The sequence below is a fragment of the Dermacentor variabilis genome, chromosome 4 (assembly GCF_050947875.1).
Source record: "Dermacentor variabilis isolate Ectoservices chromosome 4, ASM5094787v1, whole genome shotgun sequence".
Taxonomy (NCBI): domain Eukaryota; kingdom Metazoa; phylum Arthropoda; class Arachnida; order Ixodida; family Ixodidae; genus Dermacentor; species Dermacentor variabilis.
In genome coordinates, this window is record NC_134571.1 from 70,027,162 (window position 1) to 70,044,246 (window position 17,085).

General features: G+C 45.0%; 1 protein-coding gene across 1 annotated transcript in view; it reads right to left on the minus strand.

Moving 5' to 3' along the window:
• Nucleotides 1-17,085, minus strand: part of LOC142579330 (salivary peroxidase/catechol oxidase-like) — a 152,004-nt gene that overhangs the window by 32,214 nt on the left and 102,705 nt on the right. Inside the window, exons 7-10 of the mRNA XM_075689400.1 lie at nucleotides 11,982-12,149; nucleotides 9,943-10,044; nucleotides 7,801-7,923; nucleotides 6,252-6,493 (exon numbers count right to left, since the gene is read on the minus strand). Coding sequence (XP_075545515.1) covers nucleotides 6,252-6,493; nucleotides 7,801-7,923; nucleotides 9,943-10,044; nucleotides 11,982-12,149 — 635 coding nt within the window. The remainder of the gene's footprint in view (nucleotides 1-6,251; nucleotides 6,494-7,800; nucleotides 7,924-9,942; nucleotides 10,045-11,981; nucleotides 12,150-17,085) is intronic.

Below are 17,085 nucleotides of genomic sequence, written 5' to 3' on the forward strand. Positions count from 1 at the left end.
ATTCTCTGAGCCCACCCAGTATTTCGCCGGCGGTATGCCTGCGCAGCCACGCATATGAGTACCTCAATGCTGTACTGATTGCTTTGACCTATCATCGGAACAGAAAATTAGCACTAACATACGTGCGGGCATCACATTTAGCGGTACGCTGGAAGATATGCTACAAATACGCTGTATTACTCATCGACGCTGACAATAATGCGTCTAAAACGTCTGAAGGGCACCGTAACGGCTTTTACAAACAGCGCATTCATGTTAGCGTTCCAGTCTGATACGATAGCCCACAGCGTTTGTCATACAACCTGCCAGCGCATATCCTTCGTCCACGAAAAAAATGCATAACGGAAAAGAAAAGCCACCCGTTCCGGCGCGCATGGCGCGCAGAGAGAGAGAGAAAGAGACAAAGAAAAAAATGAAGGAGGAAAAGGCGCTCACACTCCTCCGAGCGCGCACGCCCTCCGGGCGGAGCTCCTGCGCATGCTCGGAGCTCTTGCGCGTGCGCGGCGGGCGCCGTCTCAACGAGTGCGCCAGGCACGTAAACGGTTGTGGCGGTGTGCGGTGTCTCCCTGAACGTTGGTGTCTGTGTATGCGTGTCTTCTTTGTGGCATCTCACGTCAACTACATTGAATGGTAAGCTTTATCAAAGACGTTTTGCGTCAATACCTCATGATTATGTGAGCGCATTTCGTAGCGCGAACCGGCTGCACGTAGCGCAGGCGACTCGGGTATAGTGTCGGTTTGTCGTTGACATGGTTTGATAACGCGCTCTTGTTCTCGCTTCTACTATACGGAATGTTTTACGGCGAGTGATCGCTCGTGCTTGTTGATTTTATCATTATAGCTTAGGTGCGTAAAAAAGGAAGTACACCATGTTTTAACTTGATACTGAGCTACCACCAAGCGGATTGTGTGTGTTGGGCAGCCAGTGTGGTAGATCTCATTTAGTGGCGCTTGATCCGGCCGCGATGAATGCTGCACCGTATGTGTAGCGAAATTCTCGTGACACGCTTTACGCATATATCTCGAAATTGTGTTAGCATCAAGAATTTTCAAACAGACAGGCATAGTTGAATAACTGCTAGCGTACTCGGATGAAAGGCCGTGTTTGCGGGGCATGCATCAGCAGTGTGTGCGCTGCCGTTTTCGCATAGCTTAAAAGTAGCAGTATTTTTAAGGTTCCTGGCAACCAATCTAAATAATTTTGGGAAGTTACAGCAAGCGAAACACGAGACTTGAAGAAATATCTAGTAGAAATCTCTAGATTCACCCAATCTATTTATATGCAACCACAAACGCTTTTGGAGCATGAAACCTGCGATTAGCTTAGTCACTTGCAGCTCTGCAACTTAGCCGAAAAAATTAGAGAACAATAAATTAGTCGCTCCGGGAACACCTTTACACGTTTCAAACTGAAGGCATTGCGTTTGACGGTAGTTGGAAGATTTGTTTTTTGTCTCTTTTTTAAACAATTTAGCAGCAGAAGTTATCTTTCGAGCTATATGAAAAGCGTTAAGCGGCTTCCGATGCTTCGGCGTTCTGCAGTTTACGTGCTCTTAATCACAAGGCAGCTGCTGGCGCAGATTCGCATTGTGCTAATCGTGCATGGTATGAAGCCATTGTCGTGCGTAATAAGTGTTCCGGTTTTCATTACTGTTGCATGTAGCGCCGTCGTCTTGGACAGACTGCATACAATATGCGCTGTACAAAAGAAAAAAGAGCCAGATTATCAATTTGGTGGTCTTTTCTAAGTAGATAACGCACAGATTATTCAAATAATTCAGTGGGCATTGCATTTGTTCTACCCTTATCAACACACCTAAGAGATCGTAACATGTTTTAGTTGATAAGTAACCTGATCAGTACGCCCCCATTCATGTGCATTCTACTGAAAGTGTGGCAAATGTATTCATCTCGAAGTATGAGAAAAGAGACATTGCAGACTGTTCTAAGCGGAAATAAATTGCAAATCTTAACGTGATTGTTCAAAACTGCAGTCAGTATGCTGAGCATGTTCGTTCGGCAGGGGCATATTGTATTAACACCTGAAAAATGTGCACAGTCCAGCCGGGTATCTTTGTTTCAACAAGTATCATTATAGGAATCGTTTGGGATTCTCGCATTTCTTTTATTTTTATAAGTACACTGTGTGTCACATGAACCTGTCCTAAAACGAAACGTACCGTTGCTGGCACCGGCGACCATTACGGTTGTCTAACTGCTTATCATACTGTAGTATAACGAAACATCATAATGGTACTGATTAATATTCCCATGTAGTCTTTAGTCAGAGGTAAACAAAGTTAACTAGAGGCATAAGTGATGAGAGCAAATTATATTGAAAGCTACTATTGAAGCGTAAAAATAACTAATTGTATAACTCATTGTATAGTTTTTCCTCACATTGTTGCGTTTGCTTTACGTGTGTCTCTTTGTCTTCCGTGCTGTACTCGTGTGGCCATCAATTACGAACTTGCCGAAGCCCTTGTCAGCTTTATTAATCAAGGGATTCAAGTCAGTTGAATCTAATACTGCATGTCAAGTGACTGACGTGTTATTCGTTTTATCTAAATATTATGGACTGGCAGTACTTGGCAAGCATTAAACCACAATATTTTTTTTATTACACCTAAGCTGCAGGCGTCATAGATTGCCAGAAAATTTTCATGAAAGCAGCCAGGGAAGGCTTGGAAAAAGATCGGGAAATTTTAAAATGGCCACATAGGCATGCTGTCTTGTTATATGTCATACAAAGTTTCCAGAGAATCTCTGAGTTAAATATATTTTTAAAACGTTTCACCTGATAAAAATTGAAGGAAATTGGTTCCATTTATTGAAAAATAAAAGAAAGTCAAGCTTACTGACAAGGCATTTCTTACTCAATATGTGTTTTTTTTTGCGTTAACTAAACGTCCTGAACCTCGATAGCCTAGAAAAAATTTGCATCTTTCAAAGCACCTTAAATAATTTACTGTAATAAAATTCATTCGAACTATACTATCAGTTCTGTTTCCTAGGAGGTGCATATCTGTCGTGCCATGACACAAAGTGCTCGTGTGGTATTTCGGGTGCTCATGTGGTATACCTAACTTGGAAACCTGTTAGCACGCCCAAGAGGCCTCATTACCTGTAACAAATTAAGTGACCATATCGATACAATCAGCCCATCTGCCTTCCGTTGAAGTTATGGCCAATCACCCATTCATTTAAAAGTATGAGAAAGACATTTAAATGTGTATTAAGCAAAATAAATTACAATCTTAGGAATGATACTGTGAATATTCCAGTCACGTCTTCTGAAAATATCCCTCTGCACGGGCATACTTAACTACCAGCCAAAAAAAATGTACAGACAGCCCAACTGGGTAACGTTTCAGCAATAAATATAGAGACCATTTGGGATAAGTACAATAATGCATCATATATGAACTTGTCATAAAAGGGAACATACTGTTGCTGGCACGAGCAGCAGTTGTGACTGTTTAATTGTTCACCATACCATGCAATAAAACATTGTATAAAGGTGCTGATTTGTATTGACAAGCAGCCATTAGTCATAGTTAAACCGCATTAAGTATTGACTTAGATGGTTTGAGCAAATATATTAAGCTGCTTAATGAACACACAAAGAATATACACTTGTTATTTTTGCCTCATATTGCTGCATCTACTTATTTGCAGCATACACCTGCAGCACCTTTGGGACTAATGACACAAAGGTCAAGGCCAGCCTGGCGACCATGCTTGCCAAGGAGTAGTGTAAATATTTAATCTGTTTCCATAATAGCATACGACATGAATTTAAGGAATTCATCTATTATATCGAGCAATAAAAACGATAAATGCATTGCTGGCGCATTTGTTTTATTTTTCGCACTGCATGATTCAGCACTATATAAATTCTTTCTGTTTGTGCAACATATATGAAAGTACAGCTGGTTCAGAAGCATTATTAATCTACTAACGGTAATGCATAAGTGCAGATGAAAAGGAACAGGTGCACATGCATAAATACATTCAAAACTTTTTGCTACCGCATGTAAACAAAAATGTAAACTAACTTGTAGATAGCCGCTATGGAGTTATGGCCTTATACACTCTTTGTAGACTTGTCTATAAGATGTCTGTGTATATAGAGTGCCTATAGATTTAAAAAAAAATCATATTTTTTAACAAATGTCTGCAGAATGTCATAGAAAAAAAGTGTATCGGACTATAAAGTTCTGTTTTCGTAGACTGAAGTCTATAGAATGTCTATAGACTATCTATATACATTTGTATATAGACATTCCATAGACTTCAGTCTACAAAAGTAGAACTGTATATATAGTTCTACTTTTGTAGACTGAAGTGTATAAAATGTCTACGGACAAATCTCATCTGTAGACATTCTATAGACTTCAGTCTACAAAAGTAGAACTGTAAGCCTATACACTTGTCCATAGACAGTCTATAGACTCAGACTTTTTATAGACTAGTCTATAAAAAGTGTATGGCCATAAGTCTATAGACCGTCTATAGACAGTCTATAGACTCAGACTTCTTATAGACTAGTCTATAAAAAGTGCATGGCCATAAGTCTATAGACAGTCTATAGACAATCTATAGACTCAGACTTTTTATAGGCTAGTCTATAAAAAGTATGGCCATAAGTCTATAGACTGTCTATAGACTGTGTATAGACAGTCTATAGACTCAGACTTTTTATAGACTAGTCTATAAAAAGTGTATGGCCATAAGTCTATAGACTGTCTATAGACTAGTCTAAAGAAATGTCTATAGACAGTCTATAGACTCAGACTTTTTATAGACTAGTCTATAAAAAGTGTATGGCCATAAATCTATAGACTGTCTATAGACTAGTCTAAAGAAATGTCTATAGACAGTCTATAGACTTCATAGACAAATGTCTATAGACTGTCTATGGACTTTCTATAAAAATTTTTGTAAGGGTATAGCGTTGAGTCAACGTCTCGGCACGCAGTACTGACAGACACCGGCAGAGAATACACTGGCACACTTACACACCGACGGCTTGTTCCCGCCGATGAGTTCGACTGAAGTTATCATCCTGGCGGAGGCGTAACCACCAGTTCCAATATATCTCGCTGAATAACGTTCGTGAAAATCGTTACTTTGAGAGCGAGGTTGGCCCATCCTAGTCTATTGTACTACGTGCGTCGCAAAAAGCCGCCATCGAACCGCGCAAGCTTCACCGACTACTTTAGAACACACGATGATGAAAGCATCAGCAGCAGTAGGACTCTATGGGGGCGATTACATTCGAAGGTCGCCGATGGTGCTTGATTTTACCCTTGCTGCTTAAGAGTTGCTTTTTCTGCTGAGCACAAATTCTCCCGAAGGCAGTTCCGTTCTTCACATTCGCCTTCTTGCCTAGTGTGTCTGCCCTTGCATCGTCCTTATCTAGCGACGATATCATCAGCATGAAAACTGTGGAATACAAATATGATTTATGTCTGCAGGGTAAATACTAAATGAATAAAAGCTTAACGACCCAAACAAAACACTATAAAGATATAGCAGTGTTGGTGGGTGCATATCGAATAAAAGAGGCTTAGTTATAGTTTAGAAAGAATAATATATTGCGAAACAACGTTACCATGCATACTGGACATTGCTCAAACTTCGCCCATATCAACCAATTTATTCTGGACTCGTATTCACATCACGTGTGCAAAATTTCGCCAAGAACGATGTAGGATATTGGTACCTACTGGAACTTATCGATAAAGGTGTCTGTCGAAGAAATTATTACTCAACTACTCCGTTTCCAGCACATAAATTTCGAAGTGCATTCCGGTTCCGCCTCAAATAGTAAACACCTTGAGGTAAAGTCGCAATGGTATTTACTTACAGATATATATTTTACACCGCTACCATAACGAAAAAGAAAGCGCTCTTGCTATGCAGTCATCAGCTCGACATGATCATTGATTAAGGCTGGAATAACATGTCCATTACAATGCCTTCATACTCCGAGCAGATTCTTCTTTCGTTGTTCGTCAGAGGGCGAGCCACCCAACAACGTTAGCAAGAGGGTGCACCTGTTCACGATTTGCCTGATGAACGAAATCGAACAAACAGAATCTATGTGTCAGCGTTGGCCTGCCTGAAGTTTCATCAAACTGCCGTGCATCTAGGTTATCCCTGTCTTTTGAAGCACTTCAGCGCAAACCTCCGGAGTGCAAGAAGCTTGCCCCGCTGGATTTGCATTCCAGCACATGGCAGCTCACCTCCTTTAGTAGCGTGAGGTTGTATCGGACCATAAGCTCTTCGCCGACGACCATGGGAAGGAACTCGTTGTAGGTAATGAACTGGACGGCGGATGCCATGATGTGCCGCGTCTCGTGGTAGATTCGGTCGTCGTCCCAGTGCGGGTTCAGACGTGCCAACTCGTCGGCCATGCGGTTGTGGTCTCGCAAGTAGAATGTGTGCAGCACCGTCAGATGGATCTGCTCGTTGACTCGTTCGTCGCCTGTGATCAAGGAGGCGAAGTAGAACGCTTTGCAATAACAGCGCAGAGAGGGAACCACTATGACTTCCCGCTTCTTCGTGAACCAGATGCTCTTGCGCAACTTCCACGGCATTTGGCCGCCGGGCGCCCAAAGAGCGGTCTGCCCGTTGTGCTTCTAAGCTACACCTAAGGAAGCGAAGACAGGCTTTTAAGACAACATATACGGGTGTTTTAATAACGGAGAAAGCTGCGAGTACACGATGAGTTAAGATTGTGAGCTTTAGCCTCGATGGTCAAATGCTTTTTATGTTTAACTGCGTTTTGCACGCTACAGTTCTGCACCTCTGTTTGAAATTTTCTGAGCAGCTGGTACAGAGTATACGAAAAACGAGCTTCACGAGGGCACTTAGATGTCAAATGAACACAGATGATTAGTTAAAGGTGCAGGAAATTATGAGATCTTCGCTTACCTCTTTGGGAAAGCTCTGCATGTAAAGGTTACATGGAACGTCCTTCATTAAGGGGGTTGGTATTGAAGTCCACCGACTCATTAATCATTTCATTCAAACTATTTTTAATGTTTTTTTGTGTCAGCTCAGTTACCAGCAGTCAGATTCATCCTTACACATTTGTGCCGCCACTACCTACACGCTTTAAATTCCGCCACTGAGTTGAAGAGAAACAATGCCCACCATGCTCCACCCATTACTGCGCAGAGCTTAGGTATCGGCATGACATCGAAATGATCGTGCAGTGCTGGCCGATCTCGCAGGTCAGAGGATGGGCACATTGTTATCGTAATCCGTCAGCAGATGGTGCCACCGACTTATCGGTGATAAGCTTTCGCCACTTATGATCCTGCTAGATACATTGTATTTTGCCATAACGTCTACAGGTATCCGACCATTACTCATTGTGTTTATTGCTGCGTAGGAATAAACACCAGAAGTGGCCGTAATATCAGGCACCAGGAAAGCCGCATATGGGCTTTTGAGTGAAAGATTGCACTCGTTAATTGCTTCTTTCATAAAAACAAGATTTGCCTCATCTGCATGCCAGCGTTATGTAGCATATAAGCAGGTACAGTTATGGTATTAACAAGAATTTTCTGGGCCCTTTCGGATGTAATTGGAACACGCCAGGCAAATCTTACGATTATATGAATGGAGTACTGGGCGAAAATCTCCCGGCTATGCAGTAGACTTACCAGTGCATGATATGCCATTCAACAATTTATCCAGCGATACTGATAGCAGTCACTAGGTCTTAGGTACGTGCTTTTTCATGCAGTATTGCCTCGGAAATTGTAGAGGAAACAGATGTCTTACCAGCAAGAAAGCAGAAAAGATGCCGAGGACGGGCGATGCAGTCTCGTTCTGGGTTCTCGGACTCCGGCGGCAGCATCGGCTTGAGTCCCAGATCGCGGAAACGATCCCAAACCCTCAGTTGACCTTAATTGCAGACATCAATGCACAGTGTTTTTATCGAAACAAAGAAAATCGCAGAAGTTCAAGGGAAATGCTGTTCTGTATTTCCTACTTGACTGATACATACAAAAACAAAGCATAACTCTGAAAGAGAAAAGGCTGTTACAATAAATATGCTAAGTTAGGTATTTGACGCATAGCATGAGATTGATTGAATTTACAAATGTGTCCCCTCGCTTGAAGCTATGTGGCACAAAATTGGTTCGTGAACTGCTTATTTAAGCGTAAAAGGCGGATCGGTATCAATGTTAATTACCCATATTATATTACAGGGCCTCTCACTAGGTTGCGATGGAACTTTTGGTCATCCACTGAAAGTTGTAAAGCAACGAACAAGGAGAGTTCTAAGATAAGAATTTTTATATGGTTTAGTATTACAGGAGATCGCAAAGATTAAAGTCTCACATCGCCGTGCTGGCACGAGGCGAGCTTCGCTGCCAACAAGGACACCGTGCCTGCCTCTACTAGCATCGTCCGCAAGTAACATTTCTTCCCTGTTTTCTGCTGTATACCTCTGCCGTGGAATCGTGCGACCTTTACGTCATGAAGCCCGCCTACAATTTTTTTTTCAGCGCACTCCTAGTGACAGTATTGCGCGTTCCACATTTAATAATTCACAGAATCGACGTGCTATAACTAGAAACGTTGCAGGCAGTGCGTTTGTACACGGAGGAATTCTTGTGTGTGACCTTGAATGGCCTTGACTACCTAGCTGGAAACAATTTCTGTAGGACGGAAGAGCGCATGGGCCTTGTATACAATTTCAGTGGTTTTCATGCCTAGCAGCAATGTGATACCTTGGACAGACACGATTGACACCGCGTGATTTGGGTGCCACGCCTGTCTGATTGCAATGCCTAAACCTGGTAAGGGGCAATCTAGAAGTAGCTGCTTCAGCTCCTAACGCAGTTTTTACGCCGCTTTCGCAAGGTTCGTGTGAACGATTGGCACTTGAGATTTAAGAAATACGATGGGCACTTCCACACACATCTCTTCCGCTTTGGAGCGACGAGTGTTATGCATACCCCTGTACGCCAAACGAATAGTCCGGTTGCGGGTGTCATGACTTCTAAGATTGTCTTTCTCACGACAAATATCGTCATGACCTCGAAATGTATGTACCCAATTCTACATCCCTCCGTAGGTTGAACAGCCTAAAAAGCGAGACACGCGCTATCCTTGGCGGTAGCCCTTCGGTTCTGTATGGGCTGGCAAATAGCGCAAAAAATAAGCATGCTTGACCTGCCATACCTTATGGTAGAACAAGTGGCAGCACTGTTAAAAACATTGTTTGGTATATGTTGCCAAACCACAGACACACACTTCCTATTCTTGTAGAGGCTTTGATATTTGCGGTTCATGAACAGGCGTGCAGTCTAGAAGACAAAGGTGCCGCATGTTGTGGTCAGCAGATCACACGCGCCTGCATTTCGAAAAGGCGGCGCATGCGTGCTTCTGGCGTTCTTCGTCCGAAAATTAATGCCACCACGCACCACCAAGAGTCGGTCCTCTCTATGCAGCCACAAACCAGCCGGTCGGTCACTCAGAAGTATACGTTATTAGTTCCGTACAGTCGCTCAAAAATTTTTCCAGTATGTTTAATAATAGCGCTAACTTTTCAGTGTTCCACCGTCTCCTGAGAAGAAATAATGTAACGGTTATAATCTAGTGCTATTCCTTTTTCTGGTTCCTTAGTAGTCCGACCGGCCATCCACCTATGTGTCATCACCACGATCGCTGGGTCATGAATGGTGGGCGATAAAAAAAGAAACATCAAGCGAAAGGAATCCTTACATTACACCGGCCCTGCTTGTATACTTTGGTGGCACGTGAAGAAACTCGTCGCGTGATACTGCTTTGTTAACAGTAATATTGCTTATGAAGCCATAATATTATACTGGTATAGGGAAATGTACTAGCGGATTAAAGAAGTAGTTGGGCAAGAGAGCAAGGGAGAGTTCGAATGCTCAAGTGAAAACTCACCTCGATGGAAGGATCTTAGTTTCTTGGCAAGAGCGTCCGTTGATCCATATATGAAGTTCGCATCGATAGCATGAGTTAAGATGTTGATATGAGACCGTGGACCTTTAATGGAGAGACAGTGTTATTAAACTGCAGCAGTATAAAGTTTTATTATTTTATTGATGCATTATGGGCTGTGAGAGCTCATAAGTGAAGTCATTTGTGCAATTATACTATTTGTGGCGCCGTGGAAACCCCTTGTAACAAATAAAGTGTCAGCCACAAAAATTTGTTTAAAGAGATACACAGCACTAAGCACAGACCGCCTGTATGTAAAGTACGTCAACGTGACATACAGGAACGCTATGTTTGAAACAACTCTTAAGCACAATAGGGGAACAGCAACATATGAAAGTATCGAAAAACAGTCCTCCAGTGCTAATAAAGCATGCGCCTACACATACGTTTAGCTTGCTGAAATGCATCGCCATCTATCTATGGCATCAAAAGCATCGTGTGTATCGCAGGGACCAATGAACTTACAGCCCAACGTGAGCCCGCTATCAATATTTGTTTTTGTAATGCCACTGCTTTTATTACAACGTACTCTCACGTGCAGTGATCATGTTAAGGCGTAAAGAACGATTGAAATGATGAGTGGGATTGGAAAAATACAACTGTCTTTTGGAGAAAGTCAACGATAGCTGCGAGTACAGTCGATCGCAGAGTCAGACCAATCAATTCCGTTCGCTATTCGTCATCCTACATTGCAGCGCCGTCGGTGCTGCTCGCGCATATTAAACGATGCACTACGATATGCGTGTCGGGAGTGCCATCTGAGTATGCAGGCCTCTCTCGCAATCGTATTGGTGACTAAGTCCATAAAGTTTCCTATAGCTAGAGCGCGTCCGGTCCCAGAACGATCGTATGATGACACTTATAGCTGTGTCCAAGTGATCACAAAGGCCAGAAAAGCAAAATAACGCACGTCCTTATAATCACAAAGCTGTCGCATATGCTCAAACCATACTGGACGGGCCGAAGATGGGCGAAATAGGCTGTTTTTCGATCACTTGAGCCATTCAACATTCCGACAAGTTTGCTTTCTTGTACACGTGAGTTGTGCAGAAAAGCATGTTATTGCCACCTTCAGAAGTAGGCATAAAGGGGTGCAAGAAAGATCTTTATGGAAGGTTTCTTCTAATACTAACGTCTCGAGTGCATTAAAAGTGACTAGTGCACAATAAAGCATCATTTCATGTCCCGTAACTTGCATCAGATCAGATCGTGGTTTTTCCAAGTAAAAGCCCATAATTAAATAATGAAGTTATTTCCCAGGGTAGAACGAAGCTTTAAAGAAATAAAGTGCAGCTCTATAGCATAATGCGAGAGCGCGTTTATATAGAGCTTTTGCCAGAAAGCACACTTGCGCTGAATGCTCATAAATCATACGTTCTTTATGAATATTCTTGTCTCGGAACGCGTGACACAGCGTGCATAATATGTGAAGTGTGTGGTATGTAACAATCGAAGTATAATGAAGCAGAAAGAGCGCGAATCACCTTCATTACTGTCTGTGTACATTCATTTTATCGTCTTCTTATGCCGTAGAGCATTTGTTCAGGTTATGCAGTTTGTCTTTTGTCTGGTGATGGGATGATGTTAGCCTTGTTGAGCAATTTGTACCACTGCATTTTCTCCAATCCATAACACTGGTGAAATCGCCGTTTACACAGCGTCAGAGCGATGCTGTAACTATGGTGATCACATTACAATAGGGCGAAAGATAATCGCACTGCAATTAGTTTCGCCTCACCTACCGTTAGCTTACACTTGTTACCTACTAAACTTTGCGAACATACAAAGAATATAGCAACAAGATTTATACTTCAATTCCCCTGTAGGCACTCTGTGAACAGCAGGGGTGCGACAGTAATATATTTATGCATATTGAACTCTCGTATGATGTGTTTTGTATGCCTCTATAGAGGAATATAAAATTTAGAACGCCGTTCTGGGAACACATTTACTGGTGTGGAGGTAAGTAGCAGTGCACATACCTAGAGCACAACCCGGGCGTTGACCTGCTAGGGACCTCTTGAACTCGATGCAGGTTCTGCCGTACTGCCCATAGAAGGGGTCATCCCGAGGCACCTCGATGGTCATACAAAGCGGATGCTGGTACTTCTCTGGGACATTGCAGCACTCGAAATCCAGGTCTCTCTCGTCTGCATCGCAGAAACATAAGATATATTAGATTTTAATGAAGCGATATTCGTGAACACCTTCGTGCAAAAATTATCATGCTTGAATGAGTGAGAACGGTATATGAAGTAAGTTGCGCGGTAGCATAAGGCATCTTTATCCGGAAATTATGTTGCAGCCGACAGTATTATGTGTGGAGCCAACACGTGCTCTTGTAAAGACGCTGTTTACAAAACAATGAAAGGCTTAAATCATTCTACAGCGAAGTTCAAGCGACTTTTAGCGCCTCTGTTCGCCCGTCCTAGAATTTTTGCTTCTCCGCCTCACTTCCACTGCCTCTAAACCTCCCAAGCTATTTGTCCGCGCAGTTCAGTTGAAATAATGGAGGTGCGCCACTAGCTATTAAAACCACTACTGGCTGGTCACGCACAACAGGAACGCAGAGGCTACTGAGAGAGGCTTAATAAAGATTCATTGCAGTATTACTTGGAAATTCAGCAATACATTCGTTTGTACAGAATAAAACGTTTCCGTCGCATCGTTCACCTTAAGCCACCATTGAATTGATAATATATATAACATTTGGTGGAGGTGCAGGGTAACGGCTCAGGACGAAGCTTCGCAGTGGCCGCCGCTTCGATTCTTCACCGATGTCGCAGGAGACGGTGCCTAGTTCGGCAATGCCTGCGTCGACTGTGTCAACTGTCGTATTCGCGCTTCGGCGTGTTCCAGGAACCATCTGCCACGCACCGATGGCGCCGACGTCGGCGACTGGCTGTAGATGTATGAGCGGGTGAGCAGCAACAACGAATGGGATCCCACAGTGATACTGACGAACATAATTTTTTTTTACTTGGCGGGAACGGCGCGAATGTGGTTTCAAAACCACGAAGAAGGACTCCGTGACTGGGATACCTGCAAGCAGAAGCTGCGAGATCTCTTCAGAAAACCACTGGGTCGGAAGGTCGTCGCCAAGAAAGAGTTGGCATCACGAGTGCAGACATACACCGGAGGCTACGTCGCCTATGTACAAGACATGCTGGAGTCTGCCGCAATGCCGACGCTGAAATGTCGGATTCAGAAAAAGTTGGGCCTGTCTTAAAAAATATAACCATTGACGCCTTCAATTTACTCATCTGTAAGGATTGCAGTTTGGCTAATTACATGATCATGGAGCGCAAGCGTTTCGAAGAGGTGAAAAGCCGTCGTATTTATCAGTAATTTGCACGACTTCCCAATATGGCTACAACATCGTCTTGTGAAGACCGACCTTCGCGCAAGCAGCAGACTTCAGAGCAGCTGACGAAGATCGTGGGTCGTGAGCTGGAAGCCGTGTGTAAGCCGCGGCTCTGTACCCACGTGTCAATGATACATGCGCACCTATGGTTCTCCTTGTTCAGGATATTGTGCGCCAAGAACTCGCCACTGTCGGCTTGCACTCAGTTGGCCATGGCCAGTTCCTGACCAACCGAACGTCCTTCGCTGGTGTATACTCAAAATCATTGGATCCCTCGAGGTTATCGCAACATGGCAGAGTGGCGAACACCGAATGCCCAAGCTATTTGCTTCAGTTATCGCAGCGTTGTTCACGTTTCCCGATATTCTCGCGACCACTAGCCCTCGATGCCGTTCTTGAACAGCCCTCGTCTAGACAGCGGTTTTCGCTACGTCCAGCAGCAAGCAGAGCCGAACCTGCACACCACTGACGGTACGACCGCATGGCGCCGTCGATCACAGTCACCGAGCAGTCGCCAGTCAGATTCGCCGCAATTTCGTCGCCTGCCGTCCAGGTCACCTCAGTCCCGTCACCCGTCGCCGTCATTCCGACCGGGGCGCATACCTTCGGAAAAATAAAAGATGCACCTCCTGGAGGGGATATCTCGAACCGATATCTCGGTGAAGAGCAACTGTCTTCGTTGCCGCTTGATGAAAGTCCCTACACCTGCGGCATCTCGTACTATCCGGATCTATGATTGAGCAACGCCCATTATCCTCGGTATGTACACTACCCGAATAACTGTTGACACTGTAATAAAGAAGAACGACTGGACGTAGGAAGCAGGATTGCCAACAGCATCGTGTGCCGCAGACGCTTGGGCTTAGAGACTGCTCGGTGAAGCGCTCCCCTCCTCATCGGCCCGTCGTCTAATAAAGCTCCTTTATTATTGGTGGAGGTGCGGGGTACCTTTTCAACTCTACCATCCTGGAACTCCACACTCTAACGCTACCTTGCGCCATGCCAGCCACCGACCAGCAAACGCTGCCGTCGCCGCCTGTTCTCTGCGCTGGCTCTATTCGCCAGCAGGATCCTACCATCTTCAGCGGCACGGACGACAACGACGTTGAAGATTGGCTCGACCAAGCTAGCCAATGTCGTTTTCTATCTCGCGGACGCGGCCAATCTCTGGTTCAAAAAGAATGAGGCGGATTTCCGAAAGTAGTCCACATTCAATGTGGCTTTTACAGTGGTATTTAACTGCTCCGCCGTCCGCAAACTTCGAGCCGAGCAGAGCTTGCGCACACGCGCACTGGACACGGGTGAAACATTCACGAGTTACATAGAAGACGTTGTCTCCGTGAGGGCCTTTAGAGGTAACATGAATGAATTAATGAATGTAAACGTGTCAATGCCACCATGTCGGAAGCAGACCGCATTAAGCACATCATGAAAAGAATTCATGATGATGCCTTCCAAGTGCTCCTGACCAAGAACCCGAACACTGTTGCCAACGTTATCACCCTCTGTCAGAGCTACGACGATCTACGCAAACAGCGAGCTTTGACGAGGCCTCCTCCTGCAGCCGATGCGTCGATCTCCAGCCTGGCCACTACTTCCGACCAAGCGTCGCTGATCACGCAGATCAAGGCCATTGTCCGCGAAGAAGTCGCATGACAGCTGTCCCTGGTACCCTTCACCTAGGTGCCTGCTAGTCCTTTGCCATCTGCTCTGCACAACGTCATTCAAGGAGAAGTCGCTGACGCACAACCGGTTACCCCCCAGCAGCCGCTTAGGGCCGCTCCGCTAACTTATGCTGCGGTAGCTGCCAGGCGACGCCAAGAGCCGATACGACCCTTTCAGCCGCCCATGCATAGCGTTTTCCTCCCAGGTCCTGGGCCGGCCCTCCTGTTGCCAACCTGTAGCGCACGCACGACAATCGGCCTATATGCTTTGCATGTAGGTATACCGGACACGTCGCAAGGTTCTGCCGCCGGGTGCAAACAATCGACACTGATCTTCGGGCGCCTCGTTATCCGGTCGACTCCAATGCGTACTACACTTCATCCGACACATCGCCATCTCGCACTCTGTCTGATCGTCCTCTCTTCGACCATAGCCGCTCGCCATCCCCATGTCGCCAGTCGCTTTCACCTATACGTGGGCAGCCCGGCAAGAACTGTGCAAGTTTCGAAATGCCGAAGTCATCGTTCCTTGCCTGCTAATGTTATTGACTTGTTTGTCAGCCGGTGAACGGTGATAGCTATAGTCACTCTTGTTGATACCAGCGCAGTTGTTTCTCTTATGGATGCCAGATTTTGCCGGTCATTTCGAAAGGTACCAACGCCTCTTTCTAGATTGTCACTTCGAACTGCTAGTGCTCGACCCGTCGAATCTGTACAGCCCGTACAGCCTGCACAGCCCGTGTCCTGATTCAAGACGTTATTTACACTAGAGAATTTGTAGTGCTCTCATCGTGCTCCCACACAATTATTCAAGGATGGGATTTTCTCTCTTCCCCCAACGCTATAATCGATTGCACTCGCTCTGAGGTTGAATGGACTCAGCTCAGTGACCTCACCTTCATTGATCCTCATTTTTGTGCTAAACTTGTCGTCCATGAACACCCCAGTATACCGCAGTGTTTGTCAGCACTTGTACCAGTTTCGTGTGGTGCTATCTACGATGGAACGGTCTTCTTCGCGCCGTCCGACCTCTTCGTTGCCCGAAAAGCCCTTCCTCTGCCTTTTGCTACTCTTGACCTCGCCGCCGGTTTCAGCACAATGCCCGTTTATAACACGCTTTCATCCCCGCTCACGTTCCTTCATCACGAATGCCTTGGCCACGTCGAGACCATCGATTCTATGCAGATTGTAGCCATCCCCGACGAGGCGTCCCCTACGGCCGTCCTTGACCTGGGCCCTTATAACATAAACCTATTCCAATATGTTTTTATTCCAATCTACTGACGTCAAATTTGCGCAACTGCTGACGTAAGCATCGGGCGGTGAGCCGCAGGGTTGTCTGAACAGACCAATCAAATGCTGTCCTCTTTTATAGAAGGTCACTTCATTTTGCTTTAAAACAAATCATATTGCCTACACTGAGCGGCTTGTCTTATCTAATTGGCTGTCAAGAGGCGAGGAGCACGCTCAAGTGGAGAGGGATTTGATGGAGCCGAGTGTGTGCACTGAAAATCGATAACCGCATGAAGAGGGTGGTGCCGGCACCTGCGATTAGTCCGCTTGCCATTATTTAGTTTCAGGTGGGTGGTCGAAAATCGCGGCGGCATGAAACGAAAGGTTAAGAATGCTGCTAGAACAGATCCTCAGCAAAAAGGAATTGGCAGAGCGAGGTCATAAACGTGCCGAAAATGCTCGATAACCTTACATGGCCGCGCAAGAAGCTTTATTGTATGCAAATAAACCCATGCTCTCCGGCAGGTTCGAGTAGCCAGTGCCTGGGCGATTGGCGGCGGCCACCCTTTATTCATTTCGGAACGGGGCAGCCTGCGGCTATTCAGAAAAAAAATCTGTTTCTTTCGGCATATTAATGCATCCTTAACGCGTAGACGTCACTTTGACGCGGTGAGTTTTCGTGGTTTTGTGACGTCGCGTGACAGGCAGGTGAAGTGGATGCAGCCCGAAAACGTTTGACCTATAGCCGATGGCTAATGGCGAAAAGGCGTCAAATCAGGAATAACTACTTTTCTTTTGTTCAGTCCAGTCATGCATAATCAGTGC